Source organism: Moschus berezovskii, chromosome 2 (genome assembly GCF_049115385.1).
Source record: "Moschus berezovskii isolate FMDL1 chromosome 2, NW_MosBer_1.0, whole genome shotgun sequence".
In the NCBI taxonomy this organism is placed as follows: Eukaryota; Metazoa; Chordata; class Mammalia; order Artiodactyla; family Moschidae; genus Moschus; species Moschus berezovskii.
In genome coordinates this window covers 74,536,507-74,560,000 of record NC_142461.1, presented here as the reverse complement: position 1 = coordinate 74,560,000, position 23,494 = coordinate 74,536,507, and the positions used below count along the sequence as shown (strand labels likewise).

The 23,494-nt window shown below is 46.4% G+C and overlaps 1 protein-coding gene across 9 annotated transcripts in view; it reads right to left on the bottom strand.

Annotated features, from left to right (window-relative positions):
• The window catches only part of MGAT5 (alpha-1,6-mannosylglycoprotein 6-beta-N-acetylglucosaminyltransferase), a 407,856-nt gene that overhangs the window by 48,262 nt on the left and 336,100 nt on the right, over positions 1-23,494 (bottom strand). For all 9 annotated transcript variants that reach the window (XM_088829001.1, XM_088829003.1, XM_088828985.1 and 6 more), the window contains 2 exons: positions 11,160-11,309; positions 1-139 (listed from right to left, as the gene is read on the bottom strand). The exon at positions 1-139 is cut by the window's left edge and continues 8 nt beyond it. In XM_088829001.1, the coding sequence (XP_088685127.1) occupies positions 1-139; positions 11,160-11,309 (289 nt within the window). The remainder of the gene's footprint in view (positions 140-11,159; positions 11,310-23,494) is intronic.

Below are 23,494 nucleotides of genomic sequence, written 5' to 3'. Positions count from 1 at the left end.
GAGTTGGCTTGCCAATGAAAAAGTCTGTGTTTTTGCTGCTTTTGGGTGGGTTGAACTTGGGATTCAGAAAAGCACATCCATTTGCGATGGCCTCCAGGGGAGCTGGGCCCTCGTACGGGAACCCAAGCCCAACAAACAGCTGTAAGACAGAGAAGCACAACACACGTAAAGACATGGACCAGGACTGGCCTCCCTGGCTCACAGGGGTCCCCTCTGGGCTCCGTGCCTGTGTGGACGCCTCTGAGACTCTGGGAAGTTCCAAGGCCCTGGAGAGCTGGGGTGATGAGAAGCCAGCTTACAAGAGCACCTGAAAAACATGACCAGGGACCTTTCAAGGCCCAGGAAGGTGCTCAGGTCATTAGGAATTTCACTCCTTTTTTTAAAAAAAGTAAAGGAGTAAGTGTCGGGGTGGGTAGTTGAGGGGGTAGGGAGGTGGGGGTATTCAAAGAACAACAACAACAAAACTCAAGACTCAACAATAATCTTTCTGTAATGCAACAGGAGACATGACTGGAAAAACACTTGCTTAACTAAACAGAAGGTTTCTTCATTGAACCAAAGGAACAACAGGCCCTTTCAGGGATGCTGGGCACAGGGACAGAAAGGTCGCTCGGCAGTGTGATTGCAGTTCACACGGAGCTGCTTGGGAATGATGGTAGGTCAGTAAACACGGGTTTTCATAATGGGGTTTTCACCGGGGGACATCAATATCTCGGTTTTCATTTTCTCCTCGACGTGGGGAGAGGGTGCGGAGCTGTGACTGCGCAAGGCTTTCCCTCTCCTGTAAGTAAACCCTGAGTTGTCCCCACAGCAGACAACAGATGGCAGCAAAAACACATCTCAGAGTCCTTGTAGAGAAAGCTGAGGCCCAGAGCCCTTGTGACAAAAGGGACTTGCTGCAGTTCAGTGGCACTGATTCCTGGGACCAGAAATGAAACATCATCGCATAGAAAGGCCTCCCTGTGTACCCGCCTCCCAGGGTGTTTCACACCACTGGGGGGATGTGCGTCCTGATGGGCAGGGTCTGAGTCTGGGCTTGGTGACATGCGAGATCTCCCTAGCCACATGAAGGAGCTGCTCCTGAAACCTCTCCAGTCTCTGAGGCACGTTCAGTGGCTAAGGATAACTGGGCCCCAGAGCATCCTTTCTTTCTGCCATCACATTGGGGAACAACCACATGGCCAGTCCTCCAAAGTGAAGGAAGCTGCTGGCTTGGACATGGCTGGATGTTTGATTATCTTTTCCTGGGTCCTCTCCCCAGCCACCCTATCTCTGCAGCTTTAATTGAATGATGATTTGGAATGGTTCTGTCTAAAGAACCCTGAGTACAAGCTGCTGGGTTCCCCAGGCAACACTGGAAGATGAAGCATGTATGTGCTGGGCACCCAATTCCAGGGCTTAACCCAGTGTGGCCCACGTTGGCCATACTGAAGAGTCAGGAAGCCCCCGCAGGGAATTTTCTCCTGCAAGAAACTAAAATACCAGGTTTTCTGGAGAGACATCCTGTAACTGTATCTCTTTTGCAAAGAACTGCATACTGAAGTGTTTCGTTGTTTTGGAAGAATAACTTTTCGTATCTTATAGACCTTGAGATGATTCTCAGAGACATCCACAGGGGAAGGAACTGTGGAGGAAAAGCTTTGAGAAGCCAGCTGAGCTCCCTCTGCTGGTGGGGGTCATTTCTCCTGGACCAGAAGAATCAGAGACACAGAGGCGAGGAAAACACGGCAGCCGGATCCTGGAAGCTGTCTGGTATGAGGGGCATCTCCCCCACCACTTGGAGGCCCCAGTTTGGGATCTTATTGTGTAGCTAACTTTATTTTCTTGGGCTCCAAAGTCACTGTGGATTTTGACTGCAGCCCTGAAATTCAAAGACGCTTGCTCCTTGGAAGAAAAGTTATAACAAACTTAGACAGCATATTAAAAAGCAGAGAGATCACTTTGCCAAGAAAGGTCCATCTAGTCAAAGCTATAGTTTTTCCAGCAGTCATGTATGGATGTGAGTTGGACCAAAAAGATAGCTGAACACTGAAGAACTGATGATTTTGAACCGTGATGCTGGAGAAGACTCTTGAGACAAACCAGTCAATCCTAAAGGAAATCAACCTTGAATATTCATTAGAAGGACTGATGCTGAAGCTGAAACTCTAATACTTTGGCCACCTGATGCGAAAAATCAACTCACTGGAAAAAACCCTGATGTTGGGAAAGACTGAGGGTAGGAGGAGAAGGGGACGACAGAGGATGAAATGGTTGGATGGCATCACTGACTCAATGGCTATGTGTTTGAGCAAACTCTGGGAGATAGTGAAGGACAGGGAACCTGGCATGCTGGAGTCCATGGGGTCACAAACAGACATGACTGAGCAACTGAACAACAACATGTAGCTAATAGGAGTTAGACTGTCAGAAAGAACTATGTGTATAGGGTATGGCCTGTGCATGCGGCTTAGGGGTGGGGTATAACGGACAACAGTAGAAGAAATGAAGGAACTGGTGAGAAGATCCAGTTCCAAGACACCCCAGCTTCATTAAATATGGAGAATCCAGGGATACTATCCTTGAGGCTTTTGATCTCTGTGATCTGTCACCCCTGGCGGATTTAAGGGAGGAGGTGCCGGCTCTCCGGGAAAAGAGGACCTCTATCAGGCTGTGGCTGGACTCAGGGAAGCACAGGGCTTCCAGATCCCGAAAGATGCAGACAGGGATCTCCACTGGTTTAACCAGAGACCATAGTATTTCCTAACCTCTGAAAATCAGGGCCTGCCATGAAGCGCTGACACTGTCATCAACACTAAACTGCAAAGAATAACTTTGGAGGAAATGCAGGAACCACAATGCTTGTCTATTTAAATAGAAAATCCTGGAAAAAGAAATTTAATTAGCTCCTTCAGACCTACCAATCTGAACCCATTAATTAAAAGGATTTGAGGCTTTTGCTTAATGGACTCGAATGTGACCTTGGTTTAATTATATCTGAATAACAATTTGCACCATCTCTTCTGCCCTGCTGGCAACTGAGTATCTCAGTACACATAAAATAAACATTTTGGGCTAACTCTCCAAAGCCTCACCAGTTCATAATGAATCTTAAGCAAATACCACACAACTTCTTGGCAATGAGTCTTCGTCACACTAATTAGGATTGCAGGAAATGCACTACTTGCAAACGCCAAAACAACAGTTCTTTGTCCCTTCTGTCAACAACTTTTCTTCTTGCTTCCTGTGTACTCATTACCTGTGAGATTCTAATGTAGCAGATGTATTAAGGTCAAATAGCATACTTGAGGTTTGAATGACAACAGGATAGGCAGAGTCTGTCACCACCAAGGGCATTCTGTGAACTTGTGAGGGCTTATGGTCTTGCCACACTGGCACTTAACCACACTAAACTGCTTTTCCCCCAACTCCCCACTCCCCCATCATTCTGCCCACTTAGATTTCCTTAGCACAGGAACAAGAGAGACACTGCAAGAATGCATTCAAGTGCAAAGGCTCAACTCAGGAGGAAGCAGCATGTTTTATTGATACTTCATCTTGTCGTCAGAAGCCTAGACTGTAATGAGGATATTCCAGATGACAGAACATCTCCATGGCTGCAGCTTGACTCCATCAATGAGCGTTTCTAAATAGAGCTCTAAAATTTAACTTTTGAACTAATACTAGGGAAGAGAGCACAGATGAAGCTCCAGGACTGGGACGTCCCTAGGTATCGACAGAGTTCAGTTAAACTACTCAGATTTTCACTCTGTGCGAAAGAAGGAACGAAATCGTTTTAAACCCCTAAGTGGAGTAGTTGACAAAGAATCCCTTAAGAGTAGATAAAGGTAGTTCTTAGACATCAGTGCATGTATGTGGAATCTAGAAAAAAATGGTACAGATGAACTTATTTGCAAAATAGAAATAGAGACATGTACGTAGAGAACAAACATATGGACACCAAAGGGGTGGGAGCTGGGAAGAATCGGGAGATTGGGATTCACATATATGCACTATTAATGCTGTGTATAAAGTAGATGACTAATAAGAACTTACTCTATAGCACAGGGAACTCTACTTGGTGCTCTGTGGTGACCTAAACAGGAAGGAAATTCAAAAAAGAGGAATATATGTATATGCGTGGCTGATTTTCTATGATGTACAGCAGAAACTAATACAACATTGTGATGCAACAACATTCCAATCAAAAAAATTTTTTTTGTTTTTCAAAAGGTAGTTGTTAGGCAGATTCCATGGCTGTGGTCAATTTCCAGGCTCTCTCTCTCTCAAGTGGAATGTCCAGGATAACCCAAACCAGGAGATTGCATGCCCCACAGACACTTTTCTGACTAGTTTTCATTAGCCAAGTTGATGGAGTCACTCAGCATGGAGTCTGAGCAACCAATCAACACAAAGTGATCAGGACAACAACGTGATTAAGAACACAAGCTCTGGAGTGAGCTCGACCAGGTTTCTAAGCCTGACAGTATCATCTCTTAGCTCTGTAACTGTGATAAATTGTTATATGCCTCTCTCCATGGATTATCTCAGGTCCAATGATAATGCATTTTCTCTAGTTACAGGTCTCAGTCAAGGTAACACAAGCTCTCTGAACCTGTCTCTTCATGTGTAAAATGGTTGAAAGCAATAGTGCTTCATTTCATGGGGCTGCTGTGAGGATTCAAGGAGATATTTCCCAGAAAGGATGTATTCCAAGGTTTGGCTCTTAGACTAGTGTTTAGTGAACACTGACTAAGTTCAAACCCAAGTTCCACTTGGTACCTCCATGGGGGTATGGGCCACATGCTGTGGCTAAGTCTTACTTGTTTACCTTTCAAATAATGATTGGGAATCATTATTTGGTAACAGGTATCCCTTTTGTATTTTTAAAAAGAATCCACACAAGGCTGGGTATGGAGAAATCTTATTTTCCCGATAAGTGATGCTTTCACGTAACCCAAGGGGTCTCTCTCTGGCCATCTGTCTTTCATTCAGTACTGAAATAAGAGACAACAGTGGCCAAAATCTCTCCCCTATATATTCAGCTACTACCTCTCCTGATCTCCGGGATTCCCTGGTGGCTCAGATGGTAAAGAGTCTGCCTGCAATGCAGGAGGCCAGAGTTCTATCCCTGGGTCTGAAGGACCCCTGGAGAAGGAAATGGCAATCCACTCCAGTATTCTCGCTGAAAAATCCCATGGACGGAGGAGCCTGGTGGGCTACAGTTCATGGGATCGCAAAGACTTGGATATGACTGAGAGACTACACTTTCACTTTCTCCTGACCTCCATAAGCCCCTAACTGATACTACCTGAGAACTGTCTCCTAAAGATCCAGAAGGACAAAGGAGACAAAGGCAATATTTGCCAAGCAGGTTTAAGTGCCCAAGGTTAGTTGGATGTTAAATCCAAGTCCATTTCCTGGAGACCAGCTCATTGGGCAGACTCCCAGACTATGCCCAGCTACTTACGTGGACTTCCAGAAACAAAACGAAACATATAGTAACATTGAAACCACACGACTGGTTTGTGCAAAGTCTCTGCACTTTGGTCATTTGGAAGCCCCAGCACAAAATCAAACACATCACAATTTGCACTGCAAATCCGTGACTTTGAAGACGAGGAGTAACAGAACATTCAGATACATGCACAACTGCAGATGCCGACCATCTTCAACTGTGCCTGTGTGAAATGTCTACACGAAAAGGCAGTTCAGGTGCACCTCCTTGGAGAAGCCTCCCCTGCGCACCTCTCTCACCCTAATTCCACGCCAGGCCGACCACTCAGTTCTGAACAGTGAGGAGGCATCACAGGCCTGCTCACTACGGCAGTAAGATGGGCTCTAAGGGTACTGAGGCCAGAGGACTTTAGTGATGAAGAGATAATTCATGGAAAGGGCTTAGCACAGGAAAGGTTACAGAAAATGGGTGTAAAACCCCGTGGTCACGTGTACCATGGTAACATGGACCAGTTAAATGTGTTACAACTGGCTCCTGCCCTCCACGTGGGCTCAACTTGGTACTTCCCTGATGTCCCCAATCACAGGGCAACATTTTCCACAACCGAATGGCTGACCCTACATATGAGGGGTCCCACCCAGTGAGGTTTCCTGTTGGGATCACTATTTTTTTTTCATTATTACTCCTCCTACCTGTGCACTTTTCACACAATTAAGTCACCTATTTACCTGTCTGCCTCCTCTGCCACAGTAGTATCCTCCTGTAGGCACAACTGCCTTAGTCAGCCCCAGATCCAGAATGCCTAGCACAAGTCCTGGAATATATTCTGTACTTCACCAAGATTTGTCAGATAAATGGGCATAAGAATAAATACTGCCAGATCTTCCAGCAATCGAGCACCTCTGTAAGGAGAGGAAGAGCAATTATCGTGTGGTATTTGTGTGTGAGGAGGTACCTTTGTTCTTGAAGTCACAGAGGTTATTGAATCCTGTGTCCAAACATTCTTCATTTTACATACATATGTGTGAGGGGAGGGGAGAGGATGGAGTGTGCGTGCATGCGGACACAAAATACTCTCCATCCAGTTACAATGAGAATGGCTTTTGCAACCATTCACTTGCTTGACTGCCTGAGGGTAAATATTTCAGTATCTGAAACAGGCAAAGAAGATGGATTGCTTCATCAGTAAGCTCACTCTTGGGCTCTCTCCCAGGGCCTGGAGATGTGGGCACACCACAGGCAGGCAGGCCCTGGGTATCAGAAGGACCTAGTCCCCTGCTGGGGAGATATTAGAGATCAAGGCACACGATTCTTGAGAAAAGCAAGAAATCACTCCTAGGGGCATGGCTCCAAGATCCTAGATGACCAGTGGACTTCTCTTTGTCTCCTTCATCATTCTTTACACAGTTACCTGCAGGCCTCTACAAGCCAGGCCCTGAGAAGGCACCTGCCAACAGAACAAGCGGAGACCTTGAATTCTCAAGGAGCTGCGCAAGGAGTCTGTTCCATCTCTGGTCCCTGAGCAGAGGATGCCTGGAGCCCTGGGTTTTTGAGAGAGCTTGTGCAACCACATCCAAGCTTGTGGGATGAGCCACAGTTGATTGAGGAGGCCAGACTCAAGGATGGATTAGAACAGGGACAGAAGTGCACACTGCCTGTCTTCCAACCCTGTCTAGGCTTCTTGGAGAGCCCCACAGCTAAGCTGCTGAGCTGACCTGGTAGGGAAACAGGGCCGTCACACCCTACCAAGGGCTGGAGGGGGGACATGGCCAGAGGTGTGGGTAGAAAAGGCACGTGGCAACAGCTTCCTCTGCACTCGCACAGGCACAATATGTTCTCAACTGTCACTGTCAGAAATGGGGGTTCCCGTTTGGGCTCACTCCAAATGGTCCTCCAACCCAGTGTGGGATGTGAATGCCCCATATCATAACGAAATTCCCCAGTGAGACTGAAAGGGGGGTATGTGGGCACAGGGAGGTGAAATTTGGGAAATGGAAGAAAGAAACCTCATTAAGAGAGATGGGGATTGAAGCTAAAAATTAAAATGTGCCACCCCACTCAGCCCTTAACCGGTGGCTTAAGTTGCTCTTCTGGATTTTGCTGGCCTGAATGGCTTGTCTACAGTCTTCTGATACATCATGAGTTCATCCACATGCATATGCCTATTAGAAGAGTCTTCCAGATTCAACAATTTCCCGGCTCTTTGAGCCCTGACGTGAGGGTGACACGGATCCCATCCTGTCTCCATAGGCTCCATGTACCTGGGCCCCTCCTGGCATGCCAGGACAAAATTCTGCTGACCAGACGGTTTCCTGGCTTGATGCAGAGATTCTATGATGGTTCACAAAGAAAAATAATGAGTCAGAAGCTGATTATGCATCCATCATTTCAATCTGAGTCTAGACCTCGAGGGGCACCCGACCCACTTCCCGCTCTCATAACAAGTCTGAGGAGCGTGCAAGTCCCATTCAATCCACGCGCATTTGCTTCTCTGCATCCCCAGTTCTCCACTTTTGATGTGGATTGGAATAAATCGCTTTTAAATTGCTCAGAGACACTGAGGAAGGAGTTAGAGGCAGAAAGGGTTATAAATGCAAAGCCTGACTAGTCTTTAGTGTCATTATTCCAAAGCCCAAGATTCATTCATTTCACTGCCTGCTGCTGTGTTCTGGGTATATGGGGAGGCTCAGAGATACACTGCCTCATTTTCATCGCATTTACCAACTGTTTTAGCCGTAATTCTACTTGGAGAGCTTTCATATATGCTAGTCAGAGAAACAGGCAATACAAAATGGGATCAGCGACATCCTCTGAAGGTACCAGTTTTTCAAGGATAAACAGTTGCTCCTTTTACTCAAAGTTCCAATGTAATCCTTGGTTCCTGGGCAATATCTTATATCATGGCCCAGGCCTTCCAGACCCCCTCTCTGCTCCTCCCCAAATGTCAGGGACCCCAGCTTTGGCCTATTTCCCATTCTCTAACAAGGTAAGTGGATGGTCGGTAAGGAAGGGTTCTTTTAAGATTTACACAGCTGAGTAAGACATTCATGCGGCTGGGTTAACATAAGCATGTGAGACAGTGATGACGGACAACCAGTGCTGCCAAATATATTTTTTAAAGGAGCCTGAGCTGTTTCCACATTCTGATGTGGAGGAAAGTAAAATGAGGCAAAAACACTGCCGCCAAAGAGCCCTGACATTCTAATGCGTCCAAATGTCCTCCTAAGACAGAAGGTGAACGCAGAGTCAATAGTACAAACCGGTGAGCACACTTCACTCTGGAATGGCCCCCGTCATCAGCCTGCAGATGACCTTGGATGGAAATAAAATCTTAAGCAAACCAGATCTTTGGCCAAGAAGAGAAAACTATCAAATGAATGTATTCACAGCACCACATGCATGACTTGGGAGGTAGCAATATTATTCAAACGCAGAAAGGAGATGCAGATTCTTTCAGCTGGTGAGTATCCACTGAATATTCTTATGTTCATTTGTTAATTCATTAGGATGGTTCATGGAGGGCCTAGCAGAGCTTTCATTTGCTACCCCCTTACCAAAAAAATTCCTGAGTCATGGTAATCTCCAGGGTGACCTCAGTGACTACGGACAAGCCAACTCCGTAGTCTTGTTTCCTCCTGTTTGGAATAAAGTTAATAGTAATACCTGCCCTGCCTGCCTCTGCTTACTTGTGAGAAGTACACAGGACAGCATTTGTGAATATGCTTTCCCACACTGATGTATCATACACACGGATCAGAAATGCTGTGATGCCACAGACGCTCTGTCCTCTACCCTGGAAATGAAAATGCAGCCAGCAGGGACCAGCGCTGAACAATTCACTGTTGATAGTGTGCTTCTCTCGGCCTGAGGAAATACTCGGGCAAAGGTCATGCTTGTTTCTTTGCTCTTGTATCCTGGGTGTGATGCCTGACATGCAGGAGCTGCTTGAGACATCTGTGTAAAACTCACAGAGAAGAGTTTATTTTTTTACGATTTTGTTTGTAAAATTGGGGTATAGTTGCTTTACAATGTTGTGTTAGTTTCTGCTGTACAACACAGTGAACCAGCAATATGGGTGTGTATATCCCCTTTCTCCTGGGCCCCTCACCGCACCCCACCGCACTCTCTAGGTCATCGCAGAGCACGGAACTGAGCTCCTTGTTGCTACGCTGCAGGTCCCCACTAGCTATTTCACCCATGGTAGTGTATGTATGTTAATCCCAATATCCCAATCATCCCATCCCCACTTCCCATCCAACACGCTCACATATCCATACTCTGCATCTACATCTCTATTCCTGCCCTGTCAGACAGATTCATCTGTACCATTTCCTAAATTCCACATATATGTGTTAATTAATAAAGATGATTTTCACATGTGTTGCAATTTTATTATCGAACAATTCTGTGGTTTTTGAATATTCTGCGGTTTCTTTTATTATCTAAACAATTCACTGTAGCCTGATATATCTGTCTTATACCTGTGACGCTATTGTGTTCAGTACTATAACCCTTTAATGGATTGTAGTATTTTACTTAAAGAATGTGCAGCAATTTTAGGCAGCCTTTAGGAATCTATGTTATAAATGTGTGAAAAGGTAGTCTATCTTGCTCAAAAAGATGAGAAAAGGATGAACACTGACAGACTATATAATATCCGTGGAGTCATTTTGGCTGTAACCTTTAAAACTGAAAATGTATATATCCTTTAGCCCAGTAATTTCTGATAGGGAAAGATTTTCAAGATATATTTATACATGTACATAAACACACATACACATTTATTCTGGATATTTTCAATACTAAGTATGTTGGATTAAAAAAAAAAGATTAATAAACATGAGGAATACATCACAGTGCCAGCTAACCCTTAGAGGTCCAACAATGATCTATTTGCAGGTCCCCTAACTTCACTGGGTGCATCCAGAAAGGACAGAGACTGCCAAGTGGATGCCCGTATGGTGTCAAAACCATGCTTATCGTGCCACAAAAATGCCCTCCATCAGTGGCTCTCCCATCTATTCACTGAATTCTATAAAGTCTATCTATAAACTGAATTCTACCTCTGTGACAATCAGATGCTCAGCTCCATGTCAAATTTTATCTTCCACTCTTTCCCAACACAGACTCACTGGGTTGGTCTCTTGACTCTCCTGAATGTATCATCTCCACCTTTGCAATCTGACTCACTCCTGTTTGTGCCAAATGCCAGGTGCATCCACACCCCACCCACCTTTTATCTCGCACACCTTTCATGATGCTTCCTCTGCTCCTTGAGCCCCAAAGACTCTCCCCTTATCAGAATTCTCCAGTGCCCAGTACAAACTTTTTGAACAAGCAAACGTGATGAAACACTAATTCAGGTGACTGGGGAGGTGGGGGAGTTAAGCACTCCAGGCTTGCTGAGAAAGTTGCTACTCTCTGAGAAAGTGTGACACCCTCACCTTTCCTGCTTGCCACTGTGTCTCCAGCCCCTTGCTTAATGGCTGGCACAAAGCAGGTCCTCAGTAGATAAGCCTTCAATGGTAGCAACCTCCTTCCACAATTCACTACCTTTTAAGCTATAACTGGTTTAAAGTATCACTACCCAGAAATGACCAGAAGATCAATACACCAATTAAAATAAAGCATGGAAGATGGTGATCCCATTTTCAACACCAATAGAAACAAGGCTCTGCCGAACATCATGGATGCATTTTTATAACAACAATGAAAAACTCACCTTGGTTTCTCGGAGAAGAAACTGCAAGTCTCGGCCACTGAGGATTCCGTGGTTTTTCACGTAACTGGGAATGTTCTTCGTGCTGGAGCCATAAACAGTCGCGTGTACTTCCGTGTATGTGTGGATGATGTCCAAGTAGACCTTCTTATTCTAAAGAGGGGACACAAGGAGAAGGTGTTTCTCTTTTCATTCTCATAAAAACCTGTCTCATGGCTGGAGACCACAAAGACAGGAGTTCTTAACATGGCTGCTGCTGCTGCTAAGTCTCTTCAGCCATGTCTGACTCTGTAACCCCATAGATGGCAGCCCATTAGGCTCCCCCATCCCTGGGATGGAGACTGCACAAATTTGGCAATCCAACTCATAAAACTTCTTTTTAAAGTAATCTGACTGGATTTTGAGGGCAAAAAAGTCACATGGATGCTGTATAACTTTGCAAGAAGAAATATATTATATAGTGACCTACTACTGAATACCAATGATGGCTCAAGGCTGATTGCTCTGAAGTACTGTCCTCGCCTTGTAAATTACCAGGGATCCAACACTTTGCTTTTGGCTTGTCTTCCTTATGAGGGAGGAAGTTTGGGGGAAGGAAAGCACAGAGAAGGCAGTCAGTTGGACTGGAATACTTATCTGGAGATGGTAAGCTGTCCCCGAGGAACACAAACATCCCCAGCTCTTGCCAATATTTCTAGTGATGATTAACTCATATTGTCAGAACTGGATCCCACCTAATTTGGATCATGGGGAGAAGAGTGTTTCCCACAGCATACATGGATTGACTTGGCAGATAGGAGAGATGATGAGAACATACAGGTAGACAAAAGGTGGAAGAAAGATTAAATGTAGACTCGGATGAGTCTTGAAACATTCGCAAGCAGTCTTACTTTTCTTAGAGGCAAAACAGAACCTCTCGTCTGTTATTCGTGAACAGTGAATTTGAGGCACATTTTCTAAATCAAAACCACCTGTGAGGAGGAAGTAGGCTCCCTCTCCCTGTTTCTGTGTGACTAAGTTATAGAAGCCGGATTCTGTGGGTTGTCCTTTGAGGTTTTTTTGGGGACATTTGAAAGATTCAAGGTCTGTAGTGTTTTCCAGTTGTAGGAGAGTGGGACAAGGTTTTTCCTATTTGAAGCCTGCTTTCACATACTCCAGGCAAGTATAATAATCGCCAGTTTTGTGACTTAGGACCACAAAGGACCCGGGGTTGTGGCATCAATGGCCACTGAGCCCCTGATGGGAAGCAGCTCTGATGAGAAGCAGCAGCCTTGGGGTGGGACCCGCACTCTGACCTGGGGGGGGGCAGCTCCCCCCACCAAACCAGCATCCTGAGCCCTGTTCAGTGTCTGCCCCTGCTTTACCACTCAGTGAGGATATTACAAAGCACTCAACTTTGGGGGATACATGTTTCAAATCAGGCATCCAAAGTCTTCATGATGGAAAAACAGTACACTTCACAGTCTATTTTATGCACCGAAGAAATCTGTGTGCGGATAAGCGAGTCGACCTTGCACCCACCGTGTGAATAAAATGAACACTCCGACTGAAAGTCTAATTTCATGCCATGTTTGGTGGGGCTGGAAAACGCTAAATTCATTACTTGAGAGATGCATACCCTTCCATTCACACAGAGGTGACTAGGAACAGTTTACCAACCATGACTCCCACTCACAGCTTGAGCCAAATTTAGGATCACCTTCCTGGTGTGAGTAAACAGGAGGGGGGTCTATGACATCATTTTTGGGTTAGAGGGACCTGATCACTCCTTCTCAGGGGCTCTACCCCTCTCCCCTAGCCCTTGCTAGGTAGGTAGGGGCTTCTGTAACCCTGGCCCACCCTCTGCCACTGCTGACGGGCCCAGGTGTGTCTTTCCTGAGGGGAACCCATACCTGGGCTGCCTGCCAGCCTGGGACAGAGTGGCCGGACTCAGGAAAATGAGCTGAGCCAGTCGGGACCCTCTCAAGAGGGCTTAGAATCCTAGTCCCAGAGAGATGATTGCCAGATGGCCAGGGGCTTTAGAGCACCAAGGTCATGTGGTGTTGGAGTCTGGGCAATTATGGACCAGATACAAGTCAGCTGCCAGTTTTGGGGGGTGGGAGTGGGAAGGGACGGAGAAGGCAATGGCAAGCCACTCCAGTACTCTTGCCTAGAAAATCCCATGGATGGAGGAGCCTGGTGGGCTGCCATCTATGGGGTCGCACAGTCAGACACGACTGAAGCGACTTAGCAGCAGCAGCAGCAGTGGGAAGGGAAACAGGTAAGAGCTGAATGGAGCAAAGAGAAAGATGAATACTTGCTAATAAGAGGGACCTAGAGTGACTGAGACCTAGACATTCCTCCTGTAAGTGTGACAGGGAAAGGGCTAGGGTGGGGAAGAGGGAGGAGGGAGACAGAAGCGGGGAGGAGGAGGAGCAAGGAAAGAGGCGGAGGAGGGAGAGAGAAAGGGGAGAGGGAGGGAGGGAGACAGATGGGGGAGGGGGAGACAGACTGAAGAGGGACAGGGAGGGAGGGGAAGGGGAGAGTGAAGAGAGGGGATGAGGAAGAAAGGAAAGAGCAGAGGGACAAAGGGAGACAGGAAGAGGAGAGAGTGAGAACAGAAAGCAGGGAGACAGAAGAGAGAAGAGCAGGTGCTTCTGGGTACCACCCCATCGCAGCTGTTCCCTGCCCTAAACCCCCAGGTCTTTCTGGATCCTTACAGTAACAGCACCTTCCCAGCACTTGTATCTGGGCCACTGCCGGGAGATTCTTACCATCCAAAAGGAGGTCTGCTAGGACATCAAGCTGGACTTTTAGCAGGGATGGGACTGGGTTGGGGATGAGGGCGGGGGGCAAGCATCCTTCCTTTAATAAAGCAAAAAAACACGTTTCCCTGTGAAGAACCAGCTGCTAACTAGTGAGGATGGACCCACAGCCCCTGATCAGGTCCGCAGTGAGTCAGAAAGCAGAGCAGGGAGAGATCACCCGGGTCCTAACTTGGAGAAGAGCACTCACTGGGTTCCCAGACCAAACGCTGGGGAGGGGAGCAGGGGGAGACAGGAGCTCTGGCATTCATCCCAGAAAAGGCTGTGGTGCCTTGAAGTTTCATCAGGGGGTAAGCTTAGGCAAATATGAAGAAGTATTTGCCAAGGTCAATAAAGTCTATGAACTTATTAACATGAAAGCATGGCAAAATCTGAAAGTAGATGTACCCTTCAGAGATGATTCTGTTAATTTCACAACAGGTTCTGAGGCGGAAAAAAGGTTTTCAGACATAACCCTAACCTTTCAAATTGACATGACAATGAAGAAATTTCCATCTCATGTTGCCACTTGTTCTGAAGAAATCAGGTGAGGGTGAACCACACTATGGATTCCAGGCAAAGGAATTTGAACCACGCATGCTGAGTGCCCTGCCCCTCCCTCCCAAGTGAATGCTCAGGGAGCCCAAAGATGCATCTCTGTAGGCTCCCAACCACTGTTTGAATTTGGGATCCAAAAATCCAGCTGCCTCCTGAACCTCCCCATCTGTGTTGCCACAGACACTTCCAACTCTTAATGGTTCAGAAAGGGAATGCAGTGCCTGACTTTACCAGACCAGCATCGCATTCCCCACGCCCCCCTCACCCTCTGCTGATCTCAGTGACTGGCATTATCTGCTAGCCAGTTACCAGAATCACACTTGTCATTCCACACATCAAACTAGTCACAAAGTCCTGCTGATTCTGCCTTTGTAATATCAAATTGTCTCCTCCCCTCCAAGCTGCAATCCTTGCTCACATGGACTGGACTAGGATGAAAACAACCAGTATCTTAACAACCTGCCTGAGGCTCAAAAAGATGACGCAACTTGTCCGTGGACCAGCAGTCCTGGGACGGATTGCAAAAGAATCTGTATGGCTTGATGCCATTTTTTAACCATGAAGAACAGTATTATTCAGTGGCATGCATATCAACAATACTTTACATGGATATTTGTGGTTAACTATAAAAATATGCACGGGGATGATAGATACCAACTTCCGGCTACTGATTACTGAGAAGGAAAGGTAGGGTTTGGGGAGGTGGATGGAGCTTCAGCGATATTTGAACTATATCATTTTTCTGGTAAAGAAAGTTATTGCACAGTATCAACATCTGTACATCTGGGTGGTGGGTATGTTTTATATATTTCACAATTAAAAGAGAGAAAAGTTAAAATGCATGTAATCAACAAAAAATAGAAATCAGTCTGTATGATACCGAGGCTTACACCATTGCCATCTCACATCTCTTACTGGGCTCTGGCACCTGTGTCGTCTGACTCTTTGAGACCCCAGGGACTATAGAGTCCATGGAATTCTCCAGGCCAGAATACTGCAGTGGGTAGCCTTTCCCTTCTCCAGGGGATCTTCCCAACCCAGGGATCGAACCCAGGTCTCCCACATCGCAGGCAGATTCTTTACCAGCTGAGCCACAAGGGAAGCCCAAGAATACTGGAGTGGGTAGCCTATCCCTTCTCCAACAGATCTTCCTGACCCAGGAATCCAACTGGAGTCTCCTGCATTGCAGGCTGATTCTTTACCAACTGAGCTATTAGGGAAGCCCCTTGTTGGGCTCAGTTCTTTCCATAAAGAGGTTCAAAGGATCTTCTTTTCTCTTCAATGGATAATGCTATCTTTTGTGTTTAAGAAACAAGGATAAATTAGGAGACTGGCATTAACATATACACACTACTATTTATAAATTAGGTAATTCACAAGGATATACTCTATAGTACAGGGAACTCTACTCGATATTCTGTAATAATCTATAGGAAAAGAATCTGAAAAAGAGCAGATATATGTACATGTATAACTTTTGCCCAACACCTGAAGCTAATACAACATTGTAAATCGATTATAATTATAAATAAAAATTATCTATAAAAATAACATAAAATAAAAGTTGTTTGGAGAGAAAGAAGGTGCTGAAGTTCTGTACGTCAACTATGGTCCTGGCCTGCCTTTCTCCACCCACGGGAAGGTCTGCAGTAGGGAGGGATGTGTATGCAGGGGGAAGAATATTTTCCAGCAGACCCCTCCCCTCCTGATTTTGGACATCCAGGTTCAAGGTCAAGGTGACACCCCAGAACTAGGGGTCCTGTTGATCCAAGAACTAGGTCAGTATCACTCCTAAGAAAGTTGTCTTCTTTGGTTTAAGAGGACAAGGTCAGAGAAAATTACCTCCTCTGTAAACCTTATCAGGCTTCCCTGGTGGCTCAGATGAAAAAAAATCAACCTGCAATGCAGTAGTCCTGGGTTCAACCCCTGGGTCAGGAAGATCCCTGGAGGAGGGCATGGCAACCCAACCCAGTATTCTTGCCTGGAGAATGCCATGGACCGAGGAGTTCAGGGAGTCGCCAAGAGATGGGCACAACCCAGCGACTAACATTTTCACTTTTCACTTTCTTTCATAATCCCTGTTACCTACAAATTTGCCGAGATGTAGTCAGAAGGGGCTTGCACAGAGTCACCACGCTGCAGCATGCCACCACCCCTGTCTCAGGGGTGAGACATGCTCCAAAATGCCCCACCAAGCAGCCTGCAGTCCCTTAAAGCTCTCAGTCTCCAGTTCAATTTAAATTCCCATCGAAAACAACCAATCAAACTGATTAAAATTTCAATCTACCTAAACTCATTTAGATCTACTTTAACTCATTAGGGGTCTTCCCTGGTGGCTCAGTGGTTAAAAAAAAAAAAAATCTGCCTGCAATGCAGGAGACCTGGGTTTGATCCTTGGGTCAGGAAGATCCCTGGAGGAGGGCACGGCAACCCACTCCAGTATTCTTGCCTGAAGAATTTCTTGGACAGAGGAACCTGGCGGGCTACAGTCCACGGTCGCACAGAGTTGGACACAACTGAAGCGACCAAGCAGTAAACTCCTTAGGAGGTGGGGGAAGGGAAGATGCCAAGGAAAGGAAAAGGAAAGAAAATACTGGAGCCAAGGAGAGGGGCTTTCAGTGTGACTTCAGTGGCTGTAATTGCAGCTGGAGGCAGCTCTGTTTGCAGAGCTAGTAGGAAGATATTCAGAGGTTTAATAGAGAGCTTCGGGAAAACAATTCAATAAAGCAACACTCACCTGAGTCCTTAGCAGGAGGAGAGGTAGAAGGCAGAACCACAGAATCAGGAGCCCTTTTCTTCTCCAGCAGGAGAATTAGGGGTCAGAAAGGTTCTTTGGCAAATGGCAGTGTTCTAAGCTTTGGGCTGCAGGGATGTTTTGCACGGTTCTCCTCATCAACACCCTTGCCCCCCAGGGCAGATATGCATATCCCTTCTCCTGGACCCTGTTTCCCCTCATCCACACGGCACTTTGTGTAATAATTCTGCCACCCTGAGTAGAGGTTGGTCCATGGAGAGCGCCTGGTGAGTGCTGAGCTAGCAGGCATCCTCCCCAGGAAGGGCTGAGTGGTGTGAAGAGTCAATGCTCTCCAGAGCCAAAGCAATCAGTTAGGAAACCAGCTGCTGAAGCCAGTGTGGGTCCTGTCCCATGAAAGTCAGGCTCCAGACAGAGAAGAAGAAAGTCCCCTCACAGAGAAGGCCAAGTGTGAGAGGGGGTATGTCCCGGCAGGGTCATGGTCCCTAGTTCCAGTGACATCTCTGCCAGGTGCATGCCTGCTCCTCCCTGGGTGCTGAGAGTCCCCCAATCCTAAGCTAGGAGAGCTGGGTTTCTGCCATTTCAGTAGAAAGAATTCTGATAGGTACACTTGTGATCAGGTTCCTTATTTTGATCACCTTGGATTTTTAACCATTTTTAAAGTAGTAGCTTCCTCTTCTTCCCTGACAAATACAGGAATTGGATTATTCCATGACTTTATGAATGAGTGTTCTTTTCATTGACTATGCCAAAGCCTTTGACTGTGTGGATCACAATAAACTGTGGAACATTCTGAAAGAGATGGGAATACCAGACCACCTGACCTGCCTCTTGAGAAACCTGTATGCAGGTCAGGAAGTAACAGTCAGAACTGTACATGGAACAACAGACTGGTTCCAAATAGGAAAAGGAGTACGTCAAGGTTGTATATTGTCACCTTGCTTATTTAACTTATATGCAGAGTACATCATGAGGAATGCTGGGCTGGAAGAAGCACAAGCTGGAATCAAGATTGCTGGGAGAAATATCAATAACCTCAGATATGCAGATGACACCACCCTTATGGCAGAAAGTGAAGAGGGACTCAAAAGCCTCTTGATGAAAGTGAAAGAGGAGAGTGAAAAGGTTGGCTTGAAGCTCAACATTCAGAAAACTAAGATCATGGCATCTGGTCCCATCACTTCATGGGAAATAGATGGAAAAACAGTGGAAACAGTGTCAGACTTTATTTTTTTGGGCTCCAAAATCACTGTGGATGCTGATTGCAGCCATGAAATTAAAAGACGCTTACTCCTTGGAAGGAAAGTCATGACCAACCTAGATAGTATATTAAAAAGCAGAGACATTACTTTGCCAACAAAGGTCCGTCTAGTCAAGGCTATGGTTTTTCCAGTGGTCATGTATGGATGTGAGAGTTGGCCTGTGAAGAAAGCTGATCGCCGAAGAATTGATGCTTTTGAACTGTGGTGTTGGAGAAGACTCTTGAGAGTCCCTTGTACTGCAAGGAGATCCAACCAGTCCATCCTAAAGGAGATCAATCCTGGGTGTTCATTGGAGGGACTGATGCTAAAGCTGAAACTGCAATACTTTGGCCACCTCATGTGACGAGTTGACTCACTGGAAAAGACTCTTGATGCTGGGAAAGGTTGGGGGTGGGAGGAGAAGGGGAAGACAGAGAATGAGATGGCTGGATGGCATCACCGACTCTGTGGACATGAGTTTGAGTGAACGCCGGGGGTTGGTGATAGACAGGGAGGCCTGGCGTGCTGTGATTCATGGGGTCGCAGAGAGTCGGACACGACTGAGCGACTGAACTGAACTGAATTCAATGATGAATCATATATTTTCTTTCAGTTCAGTTCAGTTCAGTTCAGTCGCTCAGTCGTGTCCTTCAAGTCCATAGAGCATGCCTAGCTCCATCCTAGCCATGGAAGCCCTTTACTTACTGCTGTGCTGTGCTTAGTCACTCAGTCGTGTCCGACTCTTTACCACTCCATGGACTGTGTCCCACCAGGCTCCTCTGTCCATGCAATTCTCCACACAAGAATACTGGAGTGGGTTGCCATGCTCACCTCCAGGAGATCTTCCCAACCCAGGATTGAACCCAGGTCTCCCGCATTGCAGGTGGATTCTTTACCATTTGTGACACCAGGAAAGCCTAAGAATGCTGGAATGGGTGGCCAATCCCTTCTCCAGGGGGATCTTCCCTGATCCAGGAATTGTCACCTGTATTGCATTAACAACTGAGCTACCAGGGAAGCCCTTTCTGACTGCTGCTGTGATGTATCTCCTTGAAAGGTCGGGGTGGGGCTTGTCGACTCCACTGAATGAAGATCTTGAACATCTTTCTCTACACTGGCCTCCTCCGTTCACTCTGGCATCCATCCCCTCCTTCCTGGACTGATGTGATGGTCTCTGAGAGGAGCTCGGTGTCTGACTGGTGACACCCGTTATGGACCTCTCAGATTCCCCAGACTGCCTGCTCTTCTTTCTCTTTCTTAGCTCAAGCTCACAAAAACAAGGCTGCCCTCTGCTGTCAGACTGGGAAGAAGCTACACCAGGGGTGAGTGGGGGGCTAGGTTGTGGAGGCCCCCATCCCAGAACAGCATTCCAGAAGTACAGGACAACAGTTCCCGGTGATGTGAACCAAGAAACAGGAGGGAGCCTCTTTTCTCTCTTCTACAGGCTATGCCAAAGGAAGAGTCAGTCCCTCCCTGCGACCTTAAAGGGGGTCCAGAGTGCCGAGTGTCTGCGTGGCTCCTGGTAAAGGAGGAATAGTAGTACTACTTCAGCGAGTAATGCTTCAACCTTTGCTGCAGGCCCTGCTTTCTAGAAGCTCTGGGTTCAGTTCAGTTCAGTCGCTCAGTCGTGTCCAACTCTTTGCGACCCTATGAATCGCAGCATGCCAGGCTTCCCTGTCCATCACCAACTCCCGGGGTTCACCCAAACTCATGTGCATTGAGTCGGTGATGCCATCCAGCCATCTCATCCTCTGTCATCCCCTTCTCCTCCTGCCCCCAATCCCTCCCAGCATAAGGGTCTTTTCCAATGAGTCAACTCTTCGCATGAGGTGGCCAAAGTATTGCAGTTTCAGCTTTAGCATCAGTCCTTCCAATGAACACCCAGGACTGATCTCCTTTAGAATGGACTGGTTGGACCTTCTCGCAGTCCAAGGGACTCTCAAGAGTCTTCTCCAGCACCACAGTTCAAAAGCATCAATTCTTTGGCGATCAGCTTTCTTCACAGTCCAACTCTCACATCCATACATGACCACTGGAAAAACCATAGCCTTGACTAGACGGACCTTTGTTGGCAAAGTAATGTCTCTGCTTTTCAATATGCTATCTAGGTTGGTCATAACTTTCCTTCCAGGGAATAAGCATCTTTTAATATCATGGCTGCAATCACCATCTGCAGTGATTTTGGAGCCCAGAAAAATAAAGCTCTGGGTTAAGACACTATTTCTAGGATCCCAGCCCTTCAAACCACCCTCCCCAGTGCCACAATTTTCAAAACTGAAGATTTAGTTCCCCTGTATAAAAGTTTTCAAAGGCTCCTCATGGCAATGAAAGACCACCTCCCCAGCTCTGCACACACGAGGATCTTCACAAACTGGGTTTCTGCGGGCTCTCCAGCTCATCACTGGCCATGCCCTCTCCTCCCTTGCTTAAGCTCCACCTCCACTATTCCGTATTCCCCAACCTCTCATGCTCTCTCGCCTGTGTCTGACCTGCCATGGCCTTCCCTGGAGACACCCTTCTTCCCTCCCTCCTTTTCTCTCCTGAATGGATTCCTCCCCCCTCTTCCTGGGCTCACCCAGGTGAGTCAGCTGCTACCTCCTCTGAGCCCTTGATATCTTCCTGCTTGGCCCCTCTGGACTGCGTTGTCACTGTAGGTGCCCAGCCAGTGGGTCTGTGAATGTTGGGGAAGGACCCACGTCTGCAGGTGTAGCACGGAGTAGGTGCTTGGTAAACTGGCGGCTTCATGAGGAAGACTAAGGGAGCGCAGGAAACAAAACATTGACGGAAGAGATGTCTCAGGCACACCCGGGCTTCTGCACCCACTGTGGTCCTGCCTACTTTCCCACCTTGTCTCAGGGGCCAAGTTCTTCTATATCAAAGCCTGCTCTCAGCCAATGAGCTTAACGTCTGTGACTTTACCTAAGGGTGTATTTGACTCAAAATAAAATAAAGAGGGAGCTGCAAACCTTAAATGATATATTTCATGGTTGATTCATCTTCCTTTTAATGTAGCAATCAAGTATGAGGTTCTCACTTAGGAGCTGTAAGGTCAAAGAAAGGGAGGGAGCGAGAGAGAGACAAAAAGAAACGACCTCATCTGCCTGTTACTGGAGTCAAAAATTCAACAAAGATTCTTTTATTCCAAGATTAGAAGTTCTAAAATGCAAATCTCTGTGAATTTCAGCAGTGAAGCAGGAACAATTTACATCACAAAATAATGTAAGTCCTTGGCTTTTTTTTTTTTTTTGGTGAGTCCTTGGCTCATTTATTTCAAGTAACTTCCCAAGGTGAAGGTGGTGTGTGTGGGGGGGGGTTGGGGGGAGTCCTTGTTCTGTCCCACTCAGGCCACTAGGGCTCTTGAAGACTCCAGGAAGCTAAGATTCTTAAAGCCTACCTACCTCTGACTCCTCCACTCTGAATCCTTACCTCTCTGGGAGACAAGATGGTGCTCAATGATTACAGGGGGAATAATAATAAGAGGAGCCTTGTTCTCTTGTCTCCAGTCTGGCTAGTGGTCCAGCTATGGGCCCATAGGTAATTAAAAGAGGGTCTGCTTTCTTTGGCAGTAGCGGGTTCTATACTTACTCTTTTTATTTAATTTTTATTTTATATTGAAGTACAATTGATGTACAACGTTTTGTTAGTTTCAGGTAAACATCAGAGTGATTTAGTTATATATATATACACACATATTTATATGTATATATACATATATCTGGGGCTTCCCTGGTGGCTCAGAGGGTAAGCGTCTGCCTACAATGTGGGAGACCCAGGTTCGATCCCTGGGTCGGGAAGATCCCCTGGAGAAGGAAATGGCAACCCACTCCAGTACTCTTGCCTGGAAAATCCCATGGATGGAGAAGCCTGGTAGGCTACAGTCCATGGGGTCGCAAAGAGTCGGACACGACTGAGACTTCACTTCACTTCAATACATATATCTATTATTTTTCAAATTCTTTTCCTACTCAGATTATTAAAGAATATTGAACACAGGTCCTATGGTATACAGTAGATCCTTGTTGGTTATCTATTTTAAATATTTATTCTTGACTGGACCTCACCTGGTATAAATTACAACTCACCTAGAGCAGCCAGTGAATAGCTGGTCGTATGTAAGTCTGCCCTGAAGTATGACATGAGTGGTTCTCATACCTACCTTTGAGTTTGGGATGGAGTGAAAAGGAAGAATTTTCAGGAGCCCTTGACTTATTATACTTACAATACTTTGGCCACCTGATGTGAAGAACTGACTCATTTGAAAAGACCCTGATGCTGGGAAAGATTGAATGTGGGAGGAGAAGGGGCCGACAGAGGATGAGATGGTTGAATGGCATCACTGACTCAATGGACATGAGTTTGAGTAAACTCAGAGAGTTGGTGATGGACAGGGAGGCCTGGTGTGCTGCAGTCCATGGGGTCGCAAAGAGTCAGACACGACTGAGCGACTGAACTGAATTGACTTATTATTCTCTACTATCTGATCAGGTGAAGGATTTGGTCTCTAGCTTAAAAAAAGAAACTGGGAGATTTCTGAGGCTAAATATATGAGTAATGCAGACAGAGCCATCAGTCCTGTTTTTGTAATCTGATGGATCTATAAACGGGATATCACCTCCCAGTTCTATCAGACACCCACCAACTGTGCTGAGTTAGAAATGGGCATAATGAAATGTATGTAAAAGCTGTTTAAATGTGTATTCTTAGTGTAAAACAGAGTGCAGACACTACCCTGAGCCATCCAATGGGACAAACAAGTGCCGAGTCTGGAGATGGTTAGAGCCTTCACACCACTGGCCACACCCACAGCAAACTGTTCTCTGGGAACCAGAGGGTTAGTTCCTCTGCTTCCCTGTTCCCAGCACTTTTATGATTCTGGGGTTTCTCCGCCTTTGCACTGGAGCTTTCTGCTACTTAATGAATGCCTTTTAAAGGACCCTGGGGACTCGCTAGCCAGTTTGCGAAAACAAGAAGCCCTTTGACACGACCTCCTTTCTGCTTTGAGAC